Genomic DNA, 20,106 nt, shown 5'->3' on the forward strand with positions numbered 1-20,106 from the left:
TACATGAATAAGTCATTATCTCAGCTGAATCACCCATTTTGAGGTGAAAAAAGGATCGTTCTCTGAAGTTATGGGTGAACATTTTTCTCTTACTTTTTCTTCATGAAAAAGGTAAACAAACTGACGAATCGCTACTTCGATTTTGATTTGGAAAACATTTTCAACTTATTCTTACTTCTTATTGATAGTCACGATTGAATTAGGCATTTGTGGATTTGAAATTCGAGACAAAAAGTTACTTTTTATTGATTATTCATTCGGCAAGAAAATCTAATTGATAAATTGATCATTGAGATGAACTTTTACATTGGAATTTTCTTGTTATTTGTTAGATTAGTTGTTTGATAATTTTATCCGAATAACTTGAAACCATTGGCGATACCTTTTAGTCCATTTTCAGCGACTGACCCAATAGATTTGGAAGCATCACCGGCCATACCAAGACCGAATTCACCGAGCTTTCCTTTGCCTCCCAAAACTGTTGCAGCGGCATCTCCAGCAGATTTTATTGCGTTTCCTTTCATGGCGAAACCTTGTTTAGCGGCATCGGCCACATTACCGGAAAGATTTTCAGCTAAATTACCGGTAGAATCGATTCCAGAGGCAACAGCATTGGCACCAGAAGTTGCGAGATCACCTAAACCCTTGAAAGAGTTGTCGATCAATTTACCAGATCCATCGGCAAGATTAGCAACGGATGAAGCACCATCGCTTACAAGACCTCCTAAAGCACCTAAACCGATAGATGAAAGCATCGAGTTGGCGTTTTGTCCGAATTTATTAGATACATCAGAGACTAAACCAGTACCAGTTGATGCAAGACCGCCGAGAAGACCAAGTTTAGTGGCTTCCAAATCACCTGCAGCTTTAACGATTCCAGAACCGAATTTTGAGCCAGTCGAGGCCATTGAGCCAACACCCTTGATGGCATTACTGGAAGCATCGCCAAGTTTATTTTCGGCCTCTGCAGCCATACCAGCACCACTTTGGACTAAAGCACCAGCACCACCACCGATGGCAGAGCTAAGTGAACCAGCAGCCTTAAGGCCACTTGAAGCAGCGTTAGCAACATTACCAGCAGCCGAAGCACCAGCTGAAATAGCGCTTGAGGCCATTGAGAGTGGGTTGAACATTGAAAAATGTCTCCCATGAACATTTCCTCCAGTTAATTGTTGAAGTTGTTCATCACAAATGGCTGATGAAATTACCAACAAAAAGCAAAGAGTTGAGACTCCAATTGATTGCATGATTACGGCGATGATTAGATCAATTAAATTGAACTTCGAATAATATTAATATTAGTAATTAATAATGATAATAAATCAATTCAATTTTCGATCGTTTTTATATTCATTCATCGAGTGCTCCCTTTTCTCATCAACGCTAATTTGTCTCACTTTTTGTCTTATTCTAGTCAATTAATTTCACATTTACTTCATAATTAACCATCAAAATCAGATGGCCATCATCATTATTATTTAATTGTGATCACTTTTCTACATTTTATTTTCATTCACTTTTAATTAACTTACGAACCTAATACAATACAATAGTTATTGTATCAAGTTGTATCTGTACTTAGATTTGTTTATTTTTAGATTATTAGGAATTAATATTGGAGTAAATTGATTAGTGCTCATAAGGTAATTTGAAGGTTAAACCACAATTAATAACAACCGAATCAGATTAGTTTTAATTGTTACGCTTTGACAATTTAAAAAATGTAAAACAATAGAAATGTCAATATTATCAATCCAATTCATTTCATCAAATGTGATTCATTGGTAAGACTCATCATGTTTAGTTAATTCACTCCAAGACATCACAAGACTTAAATGTAATATCAATTGAATTGAGTTTGGAATCGTGGATATTTTTACTTTCCTTAGCATTTAACTATCAACTATTAATAACAAACTTTTAATAACTTTATATTATATTTTCCAACTAACTTTCTTTGGACTGATTGCTTCGTTTATTAATTGAACTGTTCAATCGGTTTTGAATATCTCCTCCCTAAGCGTAGTTAAATTTTGGTCTATTGTCTAAGATAAAAAGAGGCCAATTTTAGTGATTCAAATTACCATTAATCGTTAATCAAATTTGATTGCAAAAGAAACGATTTAAATTAATATGTAATGATATTTTTTGGAAATGAATTTTTAATTGATTATTTCAATTGATATTACATTTAAGTCTTGTGATGTCTTGGAGTGAATTAACTAAACATGATGAGTCTTACCAATGAATCACATTTGATGAAATGAATTGGATTGATAATATTGACATTTCTATTGTTTTACATTTTTTAAATTGTCAAAGCGTAACAATTAAAACTAATCTGATTCGGTTGTTATTAATTGTGGTTTAACCTTCAAATTACCTTATGAGCACTAATCAATTTACTCCAATATTAATTCCTAATAATCTAAAAATAAACAAATCTAAGTACAGATACAACTTGATACAATAACTATTGTATTGTATTAGGTTCGTAAGTTAATTAAAAGTGAATGAAAATAAAATGTAGAAAAGTGATCACAATTAAATAATAATGATGATGGCCATCTGATTTTGATGGTTAATTATGAAGTAAATGTGAAATTAATTGACTAGAATAAGACAAAAAGTGAGACAAATTAGCGTTGATGAGAAAAGGGAGCACTCGATGAATGAATATAAAAACGATCGAAAATCGAATTGATTTATTATCATTATTAATTACTAATATTAATATTATATTATTTGACGTTCAATTTAATTGATCTAATCATCGCCGTAATCATGCAATCAATTGGAGTCTCAACTCTTTGCTTTTTGTTGGTAATTTCATCAGCCATTTGTGATGAACAACTTCAACAATTAACTGGAGGAAATGTTCACGGAAAAGGTTTGCTCTCAGGCTTCAACCCACTTTCAATAGCCTCGAATGCGGTAAAAGCCGTTGGAGACACTGTCTCAAGCGCTACTTCAGCTGCCACTTCTGCCGCTAAAAATGGTGTTGACGCTGCTAAGAATGGCCTCAGCTAACCATCAGTAATGCTGCTGGTGGGCTGGTCAAAGCTACTTCAGCTGCCGCTTCTGCCGCTAAAAATGGTGTTGACGCCGCTACAAATGGCCTCGGCTCTACCATCAGTAATGCTGCCGGTGGCTTAGTAAAAGATGCTGCTGGTGGTCTAGTCAAAAATGCCGCTGGTATGGTTGTTGGAGGCTTAGTTAAAACTGCCGCTGGTATGGCTGCAGATGCCGAAAATAAACTTGGCGATGTAACAAGTAATGCCATCAAGGGTGTCGGATCAATGGCCTCGACTGGTTCAAAATTCGGTTCTAAAATCGTTAAAGCTGCAGGTGATTTGAAAGCCGCTAAACTTGGTCTTCTCGGTGGTCTTGCATCAAGTGGTGCTGGTTTAATCTCTGGTGCATCTAATAAATTCGGACAAAAAGCCAGCTCGTTGCTTTCAAGTGTTGGTTTAGGTGCCTTAGGAGGTCTTGTCAATAGTGGATCCTCATTGGTTTCCAATCTTGCCGATGGATCTGGTAAATTAATCGACAACTCTCTCAAGGGTTTAGGTGGTCTCGCAACTTCTGGTGCCAATGCTATCGCCTCTGGAATCGATTCTACCGGTAATTTAGCCGAAAAGCTTTCAGGTAATGTGGCCGATGCCGCCAAACAAGGTTTCGCCATGAAAGGAAACGCTATCAAAGCTGCCGGAGATGCCGCTGCAACCGCCTTAGGAGGCAAAGGTGTTGTTATGGCTCGATGCTTCCAAAGCTATTGGGTCAGTCGCTGAAAATGGACTAAAAGGTATCACCAGTGGTTTCAAGTTATTCGGATAAAATGATCGCACAACTAATCCAACAAATAACAAGAAAATTCTAATGTAAAAAGTTCATCTCAATGATCAATTTATCAATTAGATTTTCTTGCCGAATGAATAATCAATAAAAAGTAACTTTTTGTCTCGAATTTCAAATCCACAAATGCCTAATTCAATCGTGACTATCAATAAGAAGTAAGAATAAGTTTAAAATTTTTTCAAACCAAATTCGAAGTAGCGAGTCGCCACTTCGTTCACATTTTCGAAGAAGAAAAATGTTCTTTTCCTTATCTTCACTTTCATTCTCTCATATTAATTGCAAATCGATTGTATCCTGCATATTTTTCGCAATCTTAATTACCTCAATTTAATTTATTCTTCTAATTTTCGAAAATGAAAGCTGAAGTGGTAAAAATCCATGATACTACTCATCTAGTTGATGAAAATTCTGAAATCTAGACCAATCTAAACTATCGGGTAATCTGAATTACGAGAAAAATGTATCAGCAATTAATTGTACTCAATCCACAAACAAACTCTGTGGTAAATTGTTTACCTTGTCTGTTTAAGTGTGACAATATAAAAAATGATCATAATTTAGTTGAAAATAAATGATAATCAGCATCACAATCGCGACAATCAACACAATTAACCTTTTGGAAAACGTTTCAACGCAAGACTAATCAAAGGACACATCATAAATTATATAATCACCAAAGCAATTAACTCATAATACTATCAATCTGTTATAATCACAACAATTCAGGTGAATGAAACTCCAAAATCACATAATCAACAATTAGCAAAATCAAATTATTCACACTAAAGTGATGACCAATACCCCTTGACCTTCACGCATAAATGCATACCCAATGTTCAATTGTCACGAGTTTGACTCTCGAAAATATTGAGAGAGGAAAAAGTTAAATGAATTCGAAACTTTTTTCCCGCGTTTTCTACTTTTCGAAACTAAAAGTTTCTCTTAATCTTTCACTTTCCCTCCAGATTCAACCCATCAGAACAATTCACTTGAAACTTGAAGATGATCAATAAAAACCCCCGAAAATTGAATAATCGTGGTAATAATATGAATCCACAAATTCATCATTAACCGAATCCATTAACATCATTTAAGTTCAACGACAATAATTAATAAAAAAAGAACAATTTTCCTCATTATTTCACCTTCATCTTTTTTTCACTTCCTATTTCTACATCATCACCACCACCACCACAACCACATCAACCCCATGTCTCTACCTTTACCTTACCATGATTATCACCTTCTTCCTATTTCATCAATCAGTTTGTTTATTCATCTGTTAATATAAATTAAATTACTTCTTGTTTACTCACAATTTTCATTCATTTTTTTACTCTAAATTTGTCATTATTATTATTACACTTCTTTTGATTATAATGACATTAGATTAACAGATATCATCATCTTCCTGTCTCACTAACTTTCTCTCTCTCTCTCTCTCAATTAAACAGGAATAGGAAACAAAAATCAGTAAAAACAATTTCACCATGAAAATAATATTATTTTATTTTCCCATCTCAATGTGAAAGTTATTTGACCCATTGAGCACAAACGGATAAGATGATAAATAATAATAGTTAATATATTTACTTTAGCATTTTTTACCGTTATGTTTGTCTGTGTATCTTGTAAACTTTTCCTTGTAGACAGCAAAGTCCTTGTAACAATAATAATAATAACATTTATCATCACCATCATCACCATGATAGTAATGATCCCATTAAGATTCATTTCCATGATAATAGTAATGGTTATTTTTTTTATTCCTTTGGAAAAAAAAATTTTCTCTTTCTTGGTCTTTGTTCCTCTTTGAAACTCATTCTCAGGGTGATGATGACCAATATCATGGAAATTGGGTAATCATTTCATCAGCTGAATTGATTGAATCATTTAAATATCATAATCAAATCAAAGTAAATTGTAAACAATTGAAAGTAACAAAGAGATTTGAAAAACAAAAAGTTTCCTCATCCAGTGATTTTGTATTACAATTTGTTGTTGATTGTTAATCATTTCATTTCATTAATGAGTTGATGATTATGATGATCATCATTAAATATCATCAATAGGGAATGAAAGTTTTTCAATTGAATGTTGTTTTTGTTACTACTAAGGTTTATCTTTTCCGTTTCCTGTTTCGGATTGTTATTGAGTATTATCAATTATTAAACTAATCCCCATAGAGAGATTATAAATATTAGATTAATTAGATTTAATTTGAAGGCAATTTGATAATTATCTTTATTGTATTGTTGATCTTGTTGACTTATTGTTACATTTGAACAATTTATAATCTTGTTAATATCTGAAATTGGGATGAGGATAAAATCATATTATCAAATTACAATTAAGGTAACATTAAACTGTCCGTTAATCAATAAGATAAACATAAAGTTTTATATTATTATATATTTGAAATGAAAAGTTTTCTTTGTCTAAAGGTTTTCTTTCAGCTGATTATCATCATCATCATCATCTCCATCCCTCCTACACCCTTACTCCTCCCTACACTTGATCCTCAGCCCATGAAGCTTGGAAATGTCCACCCAACCCAAATGGCTTCATCTTGAAATACAAAACTCATTCTGGTAGATTGAGTTTCGACTTTGAATTTACTAAGTGAATATTACATTTCATATATTAGAACAGAAACTTTTGTACATTTCGAATTTTCTCTCTCACTCACTCACTCACTCTCTCTCTCTCTCTCTCTCTTATCTCTATCATCATCGTAATCTTCCATCGTTCCTTATCTTCTTTTCCTCCCAAATTTCTATTATTAATCCGATCCTCCATCAATGCTAATCTTTGCTTTGCAAATTTCTACCAATGAGAGAGAAAGTTCGTGAGTGAGCTAAGTGTCACCCTAATGTCAATCTTAATTTAGTAACAACACCAACAATTAACTCAACGGTTCATTGATGATAGACAACTAATCAGTCATTCAAAAGATTGTCAAACAATCAAATGCAAATAAATACAATTTATGTGACCAAAAAAAACTTTTTTTTTTCTTAATCTCAACGATTAATATGATAAACTTTCAATTGCAATAAAAAATTAATCAACAACAACAACCGAAAGGTAATCATTAATTGCTGATTTATTAAAGTTTCAACTAATAACAAACTACCAAATTGTAAATTTAAATATCAAAGTAACTAATAAAATTAACTGTTTGTTACAAAGAGACCAAGAATAACAATTAAACTCTAATGTTAATAGAGCAACAAAATTTAAATCTACAATTAACTAGATCATTAAAAAAAGGAGAACATGATAATTATTAATATTACATGTATAATCCTTAATCACATTGAGTTTCAGGGGAAGGTTGAAATCAATAAATTAGCAATAAAAATAACTGATAACATGAAATTAACACTGATTATTGTTTGATGGTAACAACTTTACAAAGGTAAAATCAATCAACTCCCCGCGTAAATTTAAACACTGACCTCAGGCTATTTTGACCTAAAAAACAGCGTAAGCCCATAAATTATAGATATATACATAGAATCACCATTTAAATTGCAACATTTACCTTTAAATTACCTGGAACCTCACAAAGAAGGTTAGTAAGCCATTTAAATGGACTCGAGAAAGTTTATTTACGCGCCAAAAGAAAACATGAAAAATTCAAAGTTTTTGAAACTTTTCAACATCAAGATTGAGTTTTGGCGGTAAAATCAGTTCCATCACCTTGTATGAAACCACAATTCCAATTCCAATCAATAGTTTCTAGTAGTTTACCTGAGAATCTGAGTCATCATCATCGTCGTTATTTCAATTTGAATGGAAAGAGAGTAAAAAAGTTCTGTGTAAATTTTTGATTCTCTTTTCATTTTGAATCTTTTTTCTTCTTCTTTTCATTGGTAATTCAATGGTTTAAGTTTTTTTCATCTTTTTCTGTGTTTATGGTGCAATCTTGTTGATTCCATTTACCTGGAAAATTGTTCTCTCATTGCAAGAGAGAAAGCAAAAAAAAAATCGACACTGAAGATCATCAGAAAGTAACAATTTAAAGACAAATATCCAATGTTATTGTTGCTCAAATATGCATTATTACCTAAGAAGATGAAGATAAGGATGATGATGATGATAAAAAGAAACCTTTTACTTTCTCTTTCTTTGTATTTTCATGATAAAAGGACAAGAAGTAGCAGCAAAAAAACATATACGCCTCACCGGTTCAGGTAAACTTTACCTTTGAGTTTTTTGCAAGAGCTCATTTTTTATCATCATCAGTTGTTGCATTGTTGTTGTTGTTGTTGTTGTTTTTTGCAAAAGTCAAGCATGCAAGCAAATAAGTACAACTAAATATACTGTAGTTGTAGTGAGAGTATGAAGGTGGAAAGTGGGAGGAGGTGAGGATGATGATGATAAGGTGGAAGCTGAAAAAATTGGGTAAAAAAATGTAAGTCTGAAAATGAAACAATTATAACGAGAAAACTGTCATCAAGTGAAGGAGCAACAAGCAGAAAATGTCAACAACATTGAAGATGATGATGGTGAGCATGAGGAAGAGTGAGAGTGAGAGTGAGAGAGGAGGTGGATCAGCACTGAGACCAATTCACATGGACACACTGAGCTACATTGGGGAAAAAAATTCATTCATTTTTTTGGTTCTTTTTTTCATCTTTCAATACCTTGTAATATGTTCGCATTGTTGTAACCTCATGATGATGATGATGATGATACTGATTCTGAATCAATTGCATCACTTGATAATGATAGTTGATTGTTTCATACATTGAACCAGAACTGATTGAAACAATCAACAATCACAATGAAAATCTATGATGGTGATGATGTTGAAGATAACTTTTTTTTTCTTCTTCTTCATTATTGTTGCTAAAATCGTCATCATCACATCGTCCAAGGTCAGTTGTTTGATTGCAAATAGTAAATTGTTTGTTTTTTTTTCTTTGGCGACATTTTTTTTTCTTATCTTCATCGTTACTTACTATTTACTTTCACTAAATTAGACGAAACTCATTGAACCATTTCAGTCCTGGTGACCTTCTCACATCTCAGCGTCTCAATATTTCCTCCCTCATCCTCTCACTCTCGAATCGCTCAAGCAAACATTTATCATCGTGGTTCTGGTCTGGTTCATAAGAGAGAGAGAGAGAGAGAGAGAGAGAGAGAGAGAAAAGCTCAAGATTGTTGACATTACAGGGTAACTTGTGGGTGGAAGATGAAATGAAAAAGGTTTCCAGTTAATTTCACCTCTTTTTTACATATAAATATATTCAATCTGCTTCCTCATCCATATATTAATAATATCGAGACCAATGATGATGATATGAGTTACCTGTGTACCATTGGGTTACCTGTTTGAAATTACAGTTGATTTACTAATATTTTTGCATGGAGAAAGTTACAAAATCAAGTCTAACTAGTTTTTCGTGTGTAAAACTTTGCATTGAGCACAAACACAAATCAGGTAAACAAAAACATGTAACCTAATGATGTACAAAACAAATATAAATCAAGGTGATAGGTTAAAGATCTGAGTTGTTTTCTGGATCCTGGGGTTTAAGGTTATCAAGATTTTGATGTTCCAATGATAATATTGCATTTTTTGTGTTTTTTGTGTTTGTTGTGTTTTGTTGATCGTTTTTGTAAACAGTTGATTGTTTAATTCCCGTAGATTTGATTGTTTCGTTGACCCAAATTTTACTGTATTCAGTTAATTGTTTTGATAGTTACAAGAACTTTTTTCTTCTTATTTATTGAATAACTTGTTTTCTTTTCATATTAGTGTTAATTACTATTGATGATAATTGCCTTTTCTTTTACCTGTTAACCCTGTAAACTGTGAAATTTTACATAAACAAATGATGATGAGGATGAGGATGATAGACAGGGATGAAAATTCAGAGACTTGTTCATGATTAAGAAAAAAAAGAAGGAATTTTTTTTCTCTTTTTCTTATGATGAAAAAAAAGGGGGAACATAAATTATGAGTAGTCATTTAAATGGAGGTTACAAGATGATGATGATGAAGGAGATTGAGAGAGTCTAGGATGAAGATCAAACTCGTCCACGTCCCTGACCTTGAAAATGGAAATTTGAAGAATGTCGTTTCAACGAGTTTAAAAGGAGAGAAGATGCTCTAAGATGATAAAGAGAGAGAGAGAGAGAGAGAATAGTTAAAGAGATGATGATAAAGAGGTGAGGGGGTAAACAGAGAAAGAGAGAGGGAGAGAGGGGGAATCAAACCAGGTATCAGTGAAAGTGAGAGAAAAGAAGCTTCATCGTCATCCTTATCTTCATCTTCCAGGGTAAAGAGAAATGAGTGCCAGAGGCTTCTTCATGTTCCCCTTTTATCTCCCTCAACTATCATCCTCTCTCTCTCTCTCTCTCTCTCTCTCTCTCTCTTGCAAACTCATCTTTTTAAAGGTGATGCAATACATTCCAAGATACTCTTGGGTGGTTGCGTTAAGATGATGAAGATGAACAAGTTCAATAGAATCTATCATCTTCATCTCTCTTTCTCTCTCCTCTTGTGCAGTTTAAATCATCTATTGACTGATTTAATAACAATTTGCTCCATAAAAACAGTTACCATGGGAAAAGAGTCAAATTAAGGGCTTAACATCATTTATTTTTCTCTTTTTCTCTTTTTCCCTGTAATCATTCATTCATTCAATGAGTGAGTCTCTCTCTCTCTCTCTCTCTCTCTCTCTCTCCTGATCGTCTGAACGTGTTCCTGCATAACTTGATTCTCAATTAAAATTTACGTCTCTGTCTGTGTGAAAATAAATAACCAAATTCAGTTGTATCATTATAATCATGAAGATAATCATCATCTTCAGTATAATATCACATATCATGTACTGGGTTTGGTGCAATTTTCATAATAGAAAATGATAAATGAAAAGAATTCATTGTTTTCACCATTCGAATGAGATTTATTACCATTGGAAAGGTAATTTCATCAGTTTACTTTTTTTCCATCTTCATCTTTATTAATTCTGCTTTAAATATATTCAAAGTTATCTTTGATTGGAAATAAAAAAAATAGTAAACTTATTTACTTTGATCTAGTTACCTGGTAAAGGGTAGAAAGGTAAATAAAAACAGATCAAGAGGATTGCAGACAAAAATAGAAAGAAACATAGACAGTAATAAGAAGATAAGTTGAAGAGAAGATGAAGAAATAAGTTATTAGCTAAGGAGAACCCATAAAGAGAGACTGGTTCCACTAGAATTTGTTGGGTAAAAAAAAAGTAAGAAAGAAATGAAAGAGATGATGAGAAGAGGGGAAAAAGAAGGGATAGAAACTGAATCGATCGTTCAGTTGAAATCGAAGTTCCCAAAAAAAAAGATTCAAGGCCAATATCAAGAGGTTGATGGCCTGTCCTTGAATTTTCCCGCCGAAGATTCAACTGCGCCGTAGTTAAGAAAGAAAGAAATAGAAATAGAGAGAGAGAGAGAGAGAGAGAGAGAGAGAGAGAGAGAGAGAGAGAGAGAGAGAGAGAGAAATAAATGAATTGAAACCAGTTTTCCAGAAAATGATGATGAAAACGATGAGAATGATGAAGAGGAGGGAAAAGTAAGAGTGAATTAAAGTTCTGTCTACTTTTGCATCTTCCACCCTGAATCTTGATCATTATTTGTGTTGATGACTGTAAACTCATAGCGGTATAACATTTATCATCTTTATCATCATTATCTTCATCTTCACCTCCTCCTCCTCCTCCTTCATCCTCTTGATTATTATTATGAAATTACTTTAATATTATTTGTAATGTTTGGATTCGAGTTACAATTGATTAGCGACACATTAACTAACTAACAATCAACTAATCAATAACATTAGTAATAGAAACAAACACACACATACAATTCAATCAATCGATGATGATTAACAAATCCTTAGGTTTATAATTAATATTAATTCATATGATTAAATTGCTGATGGAAAACAAATCATATTAATTGGAATTATAATTTACTAATAGTAACTCAATTAAATAATCTCCACTTTCGCTAATTAATTAACGATATTATTCATTATTTGATTGTTGTTTATATAATCAAATGGACCAATTAAACAATCAAATTAACTAAATTATCTCAATGATTGGCAAAAGTTTCACGTTCAAACAATTAACTTAATTGTTGGGAATAAAGTTTAAAATGTTCAATTTAACTTGTGAATGTTTAATTGTGCTTTTTTTGTTTCTGTTTTCAATTAACTATCTCGTTGTTAATTTCATTGATTGTTCAGGTTTTTGATTTGATTAACAGATAGATTCAGATTGTAATGAATAACTTAAGGCAATTGCTCATCATTAGGTTTTATCTTCATCATCATTATCACTATGAGACATGGTGAAGATGATAACATGATGATATTATTGATAGATCATTAAATCATCAGCACCTAAGAGTAGGAAAAATAATGAATAGAATCATTAATTTGTATCATCGAATTGGTAAAAAATTGATCTAATGAGATGATCATGAATTGTATCATGAAATTCATATTTATTTTTTGCTCCTCTCATGAAATCCATCAATTCCCTTTTAAATAGTTGATAAACTCTGACAGTCACTTCTCATGATAATCATTAGGAGATCCGATATCATGATGGTGATAACTCAATGATAATAATAACTGAACATTTCCAAAGTCGTAATATTTTATTTCTCCCTCTCTCTTCAAAACAAAAAGTGAGTCTCCATGAAGATTTCATCATTATCTTCATGATGATGATTGAAATGTGCTTCAGCATCATGATCCCAGATTTTTCATGTAATATATATAAATTTGATTCTGGACTTGGATTCATTTTGCTTTTCGACAGAGAAAATAAAGAGAGAGAGAGAGAGAGAGAGAGAGAGAGATGATTTCATGATCAGGGAAATGGTGATGATGATGGAAAGAGGGTGGTAAGAGAGAAAGGAAGAAAAGAAAGAGGGAGAATAGGGGGTTGATGAAAATAATAGATGATGATAGAAGTGAGAGAGAGAGAGAGAGAGAGAGAGAGAAAAGGGCAAAGTAGGAGTAAAAAGAGAGACGACTCATTGATGTTCTTATTCAGGAAAAAACGATCTTCCTTGAACTTTCATTCTCTTTCTCGAAACCTCATATAAAGTCAGAATAAAAACAGAATAGCATGATGATGATGATGATGATAAGGATGATGAGAATGATGATATATATTTTTATATATAAATATCTATGTGACCTAGAGTATCGATTGACTAGACTCATAAGGCGAATGCACTTTCCAAGGTCAACTTATTTTCGTCTTTCTAAATTTTCTTCTTTCTTTTCTCTCTCTTTCTAGTACCTTATTCTCTTTCTCACTCTGTCTTCTTTTCTGTCGCCATATTTGCTATCAACTCTCTCATTTCTCTTCCTTCTCAACTTCTACCATCATCTATTTTCTCTTCTCCTTGATTCATCTTCTTCCATAGATTTCACAGAATCTCATTTTCATTCTTTTCTTCATCTTCTTCTCATTTCATCTCATCTCATCTCATCTTCTCTTCTCTTCATCATCATCATCTTCTCCATCCTTCACCTCCATCCTTTCCACCCTTTTACCCTCTTCCTCCTCCTCCTCCTCTCGAATTGCAAATTGCAGTTCTTTTAGGTCACTTCGATTCCATTTAATGGTTTCTTTCAACTCGAATTGAACAAACTTTTTTTCTCCATCATGTTTAGGTTACTAGTTAGAATCATTAACCTGATTGTTATTATTTCCAGTTAATGAACATTTTCAAAGCTAAAACGATTGCAAAACCTTTAATCATAATTTAATAATAATCAATAACATGATAACATATGAAACTCATTCAACATTTTTCTTCAACAGTTAATTTCAAGTGCAATCAAATACCTTTGCCAACAATTAAACCTTTTACTTTTACAACAACAACAACAACAGCCAAATTAACGATAGTTAATTATGATTAACTTGATCATTATCATTAACAAATTACTTTTTTCTCAGCTGATGCAATCACCATTCAATAATTACATAGATGATAGAAACATGAAGTATCTAAGATAATTGATAATTTCATCATATTAATAGTAATCATGAGAGATGTAAATGCAATTTCATCTAACAAATTATTCTGTAAGGGAATAAGGTATTAGAATATCAGATCGAGAGAATAAAAAAAGAACAAAATTTAAACAGAGAAAATATTTTGCTCCAAATTTCAAGGTCAATGTGATTCTGTGCCTTTTCTCTCCCCCCTGAATCTCTCTCTCTCACTCACTCACTCACTCACTCTTCTTTAATCATCATGATGATGATCCGTGAAAACCTCAAACTGTTTCTCTTTTCCCTCCCTTTCAATTTCCTCTTTGAGAGAGATGATGATAACCTTTCCCCTCTCATTTCCCATCGAATTGATCCTTGAGTCTGTCTATTTATCTGTCTACTTGTCTTTTCCTTTTAGTCTGACTGTTTCATGTTCATGATAAAACCTTCACCCAGGTTTATAACCCTGTGGTATTTTATTGATTTTTCCTGCATCATCATCACCAAGGCTAACCCAGAATCTGCGCTCTTCATGCCTACTTATTATTACCGTAGGAAAATATATCCAGCAAAAGGAAGAGAAGAAGAAGAAGAAGAGAGAAAGAGAGAGAGAGAGAGAGAGAGAGAGAGAGAGAGAGAGAGAGAGAGAGAAGAGAAAAAGAAAAAAAGAAAAGAAAAGAAAAGAAAATGAATATAAGGTCAATATAATAATTTTCCAGGTTGATAACATGATGACCATCGTAATAAAGATTGACCAAGGGGAGAGAGAAGGTAAATGTTTATCATCATTTTAATATTTTCGAAAACGTGTTCGGTAAAAATGATGAAGAAAAAAAAACTTTTTTTGTTTCTCGAAAAAGTTTTTCAATTGATTGTTCATGTAAATATTATTATCACAATCATTGAATCTAATCAATCAAATTGTGTTTGAACAATTCACTATCACAATCAACTGACAATTAACTAACTAGAACTAAAAAAAAACCTCAAGCCACAATTAATGTTTATTTTTTCGGTTGGGCTTTTATTTTGTTTACTCATTGATTGTAATCATAAATCTCAATGGTAAACATTAATCAATCTCTTGATATTGTCAAAATATTTCAATGAATGAATCATAACAATTAAACAATGAGGAAGAAATTTTCAAAGTATTAATTAACTAGATTCCGATTTCCTTATTGATTATCAACTTTTACAATGAAATCTCATAAATTGTAAATCATTTTCTATGGGAAATCCTTAGTTACAAAGTTTCCAAGTAACTGATAACCAACTAAATTGTTTCTTTCTGATTGTTTGTCTTTCAATTAGTTAATTGTAATCGATATCGAAATTTTAATCAAATTTGTATCATAATAATCACTATCTCAAGTCGATATCCTCGAGATTTTGATCCACAGACCTAAAGTCAAAACATAAAACTCATTGAAACGCACTTCCAATGACAGACTGACCAGTGATGACCTTTCAACGAGTGCAACTTTTAATTAAATTGCTGACATTTTAATAACTTCATCAAAACTGATCATATGGATTAATCAAAGTGATTTAACCTCACATTTCAAAATAAATTATTTCAAATGCATTTTCTTGGCTTTACATTAATTCAATCAACTTTAACTGTATTTACATGATGACGACAACTGAGAGAGAAAGAGACTTTATCATCCTTGGAGACGAATTGAAATTTCATCAATGAATGAATTTTCCAACATGAAACCCAGATGAAAAATGAATAAATTATCAGCCCATGAACCAGAATGAAACTGAATAAGTATCAACAACAACAACAACAAAGTAATTGGTTTTATATCAAGAAAACAATAACGATAAAAACAACTCAATTGATCAGAAATTTTCATTAATCAAATTAGTTATTTGCTCATTGAATACTCAACGATAGTTGATTAAGAGGCTGATTATTGTTCAATTGAACAATTTTTGCCAATACCATTGTAATAATTTATATACATAATTGAATTTACCTATTGATGAGTGTTGATAACAATAATAATATTGCATTTACCTGTGAAAACAAAAAAGTAACCAGAAAAAATTAGGTTTCAAATAACATGGTAACTGGAAATGATATATAAAAAAAACAATAAGTAATGGTGGTGATATCGGATGACCGGAAATGCTTATATGACACTTCCTTTGTTTACCATTGGAATATTATCATAATTAATATTGAGCAATAAACAATTGATTTTGGAATATTGAAATTGGCAAAATAATCTGATATTCAATCATTCAACATGATCATCAAGTTTAGGTGAAAGGTGAAGGTGAATTCACCTTGATTCCTGATTGTTTGATTTACTATGACTTTGCAACAATTAAATTGAGTTTTACAACCAATCACTTTGACTTGTTGATTAATTGTTGATGAAAAGCGCAAAGTTGAATGAATCTAATTGTTTGAGAGGTTTTCATTGATTCATTTTTGCATCACTCATCATCATCATCATCATATTGGTAAAGTTGATGATACTAATAAAAGATGAGGAAATTTTCATTTCTCCTCATGAACAAACCATTGGTTTAATTCAAGTTTATCTGCACTTTAAATGTTCAATTTGCATTTGTAATCAAAAATCAACATTATCTTAATCATCGTCAGCATTTGCACTATCAACAATTGATCAATTCTTGTTGATAAAAAAAAAACACCAAAGGTTTTCATGTAAGAAGTTATCTGAAAATCCCTCTTTTCATGATCATTGAATTATTTACTAGTAGCAATCAGAACTTTTCAATAAGATTCACAGTTGGAAATCAATTGTCAATAAGATGATTAAAGTGAAGACAATTAATCTAATCATCCTTAGATTGGTATTTTCAATTTTATTTCAACTGAGTCAATTTCGTATAAATTTAAATTTCTACTTCTCTCTTTGCTATTTAATCAGTGGCTTATGATTCACTTTAAAACTTTAACAATCAACTAATTGTTTGTATAATTAATTCAACATGAGATGAAATTACCCAATTCTTATGGTCAGTTTTTTGTTTGATGACTAAAAATAAATTCCCATTTAAATAGAGGCGGCAAATTTGAGGCTCTCATATTTCAAGGATTCGGAAATTTGAGATTAAAAATAGCAGATTTTCATGATAATATTTCCAGAATCTTGATAGAATTCAGTATGATACTTGATTCAGTGAATGTTGATGATAATCATCATCATCATCATGTTGGAAAGTTAAACTTTCATTATCACAAAAATCAATTTGTTTACAGTTACATTACAATCAGTTGATTGTAAATACTCAAAGTTATTAGTTAATAAGATAATCAATAGACTCAAATGAAAGTTATTCATTTGTATTAATAAATCAAAAACTGTTAATCAACTTTAAATCACTTGTTGTTACCTGAATTTACAATCAATTTAATTACAATTAATTTACCTCTCTCTCTCTCTTTCCAAGTTAAATGTTATATCTTAATTGCTATCAAATTTAGCTTCTTGTTACTTTTACTATCAAAATTAATGACGATCTCGAAATTAACGATGTCCATTGATGTTATCATTACATTACTATGATTCTGACCATTAATCATTGCGAGAAAATAAACTGACCAGTAAAGTGATCATATTGCTAACAATTTATTTGCAAATACTTTTGTCAAGGTGAAAAGAGGACGATCATCATCATCATCATCATCATCATGAAAAGTGATCCCCAAAGATGATAAGAGCCTCATCTTTTTATCATCTTTGTCCATGAACAGCATCTTATGATGATGGTGATGATGTTCATTCAATGATGATGAATTAAATTGTGAAAAAAATTGAATTTTTTTCTCTCTCGTTCTCTTTGTTTTAATTTCGAGTCAACAATTAACAAGTTTGTTTATTTGTTTACTGTTGTCGTTAATTGTTACCACTATTGTTGATTGTCTATTGATTCACCTGGTTAATTGTGAATTGATTGTTTGATTGATTGATGATCATGATGAGTGTTGAACTTAATATAAACTAGGAAATTGATGAGAAATAAATTGTTACTTTTAATTACATTGTAACCATTTATTGTTATCAACCAGTAAAACTGAGAGAGATGAACAATACTAATATTATGATGACGATGATGATGATGATGATTAAGATGAGGATAAGGATGAGGATGAGAAATTGAACTTTGATACTTTGTACAACAAAAGAGACACTAATTAATTTAATTAAGTGGAAACTAATCTTAGTGATATTACAGGGGACGAGATAATATTGCAAATTGTTGCAATTAACAAGGTAAATTGATCATCATCATCATCATCATCATCATTATCATTTGTCTCTTCAATGTTTTATCATCATCTTCTTGTTTTCACTTTAATCATAATCATGATAATTATTGCAAATCAATTGATTTAATTGTGATCAATTTAATGTCTTATTTAGTTGGATAACTTTTCTTTCAGCCCTCAAGCAATTTAATTTTTTACCTTTCAATTTATTAGATGAAATTTACTAATCAATTGATTAATTCATCACCATGTTAGCAATTATCTCATTAATTTACTGTTAATTGTTTGGTTAAAGTTTCACTTTCTAATTGTAACAATTAATTGTAATACCATTGTGATTATTAGACACTTATACTAATAACAATTTAAGAGGTGTACAATTTAATCAATTGATTGTATTAGTTTTAAAAATATGTTTCTCTTAATTGTTGTGATGATTAATATAAAGATAATTAATAATCAGATTTATACAAAACAATTCAAGTGACAACAATCAAACAATTAAAACTAGTAAAAAGTTAATCAAAATTAATTGATTGTGATAAACTGGTAATTGATCAACCGGGAATTAGGATGAACTGACTAACAATTGATTAATTGTAAACAATCAATTGATTACAATCTGGATCCTTATTGAATAAAAAAAATTTCTCAAACTTTTTGTTAATTGTCTTGAAACAATTAATAATTAATACATTTTCCCTTTTCAATCATCAACAATCAGCATCTTTTATTATTTGCCAATCAAATCAATAATCTAACACTTGATTCAATTGTCTTCATCATCAATTTAACTACAAACAATCAAGTTAATTGTTAATCAACAGAAAGTTATGATTACTTTCACTTTACTTTCATTTTTATTTCTTCATCCAATTAATCTGATCACAATTGGGTAACATTGACAATCATCAATCTTATCTTCCTCTTCCTCTTCCTCTTCCTCATCATCCTCATCATCTTCATCTCTCTCTCTCTCTCCCTAATATAAACACAATGATAATCATCCGCCCCTCATCATCATCATCAATATCTTGATCAACAAGGAAAAGGGTTAATTATGATCAGTTGATTTTGTGGAAAAATTTATTTCTTTTATTAATTTCCATTGTTTTTTTATTACCATTTACAACAATCAATCAGTTAAATTGTTACAATTAGTTAATCACCTGATCACCCTATTGATTGTTAGTGATTAATATCAAATGAATCCTTTAATTTCCTACATTGACTAATCTTAATTGTTTTAATCATTGGGAGACTTTAATTTAGGTTAAATGTGATTCTATCGACACATAATTAGTAACAATTGACAATTTAACTAATAAATTGTGATGAGTCAAATGAATCAATTTTAAATCAGTCACAATCAATCAAGAATCAAATTGTGATACCTGAATTAGGAAATGAAAACAACAATTTACTGACAAAAAAAAGTGTATTTCCTTAATTGTTATGATTGTTTTTCCCCTTTAATTATTAGCAAATAACAATAAAAATTAGTTAATTGTTACAGAAAAAGGGAGTTAATCAAAAATCAGATAAAATTTTGGAGCAGAAAAAAAGTATAAGGAAACAGTTGATTAGTTGAACAGGTAGAAATCAGAATTTACCAGAAACCAGAAACAAAAAGAGATTTTAACGGATTAAGATTAGATTATAGTGAATCTGTGAGCTAATCCAACCACAAAGATGGACACACTTAATGGTCAAGGCGAGAGAAAGCAAAAAGACAGAGAGATAGAGACAAAGATTTTAGGAGTGGTCAAGATTTTTGAAAATCTTTTTCAACCAAAATCCGTTGGAATAATTTTTTTTTCAAAGGATTAGACTTAAGATGCTTCGCCTCAGGGATAATGAGTCTCATTCACTGGTCATCTCGCTAAAAGCTGACCACTGGAAAGAAGTTTCTTTTCATCTTCTACTTTAAAACTATTATAATTAACAGAAAAAGGTAATAAGAAAAATTGA

At 31.2% G+C, this 20,106-nt stretch overlaps 1 protein-coding gene across 1 annotated transcript; it reads right to left on the bottom strand.

The window, feature by feature from the left end:
- Positions 1-350: 350 nt before the first annotated feature.
- Positions 351-1,247, bottom strand: LOC128390906 (fibroin heavy chain-like). The gene has a single exon (XM_053350686.1). The coding sequence runs from the start codon at positions 1,245-1,247 to the stop codon at positions 351-353; it is 897 nt and encodes a 298-aa protein (XP_053206661.1).
- Positions 1,248-20,106: the final 18,859 nt, after the last annotated feature.

This window comes from Panonychus citri, unplaced genomic scaffold (genome assembly GCF_014898815.1).
Source record: "Panonychus citri isolate SS breed McGregor unplaced genomic scaffold, ASM1489881v1 Contig00130, whole genome shotgun sequence".
In the NCBI taxonomy this organism is placed as follows: Eukaryota; Metazoa; Arthropoda; class Arachnida; order Trombidiformes; family Tetranychidae; genus Panonychus; species Panonychus citri.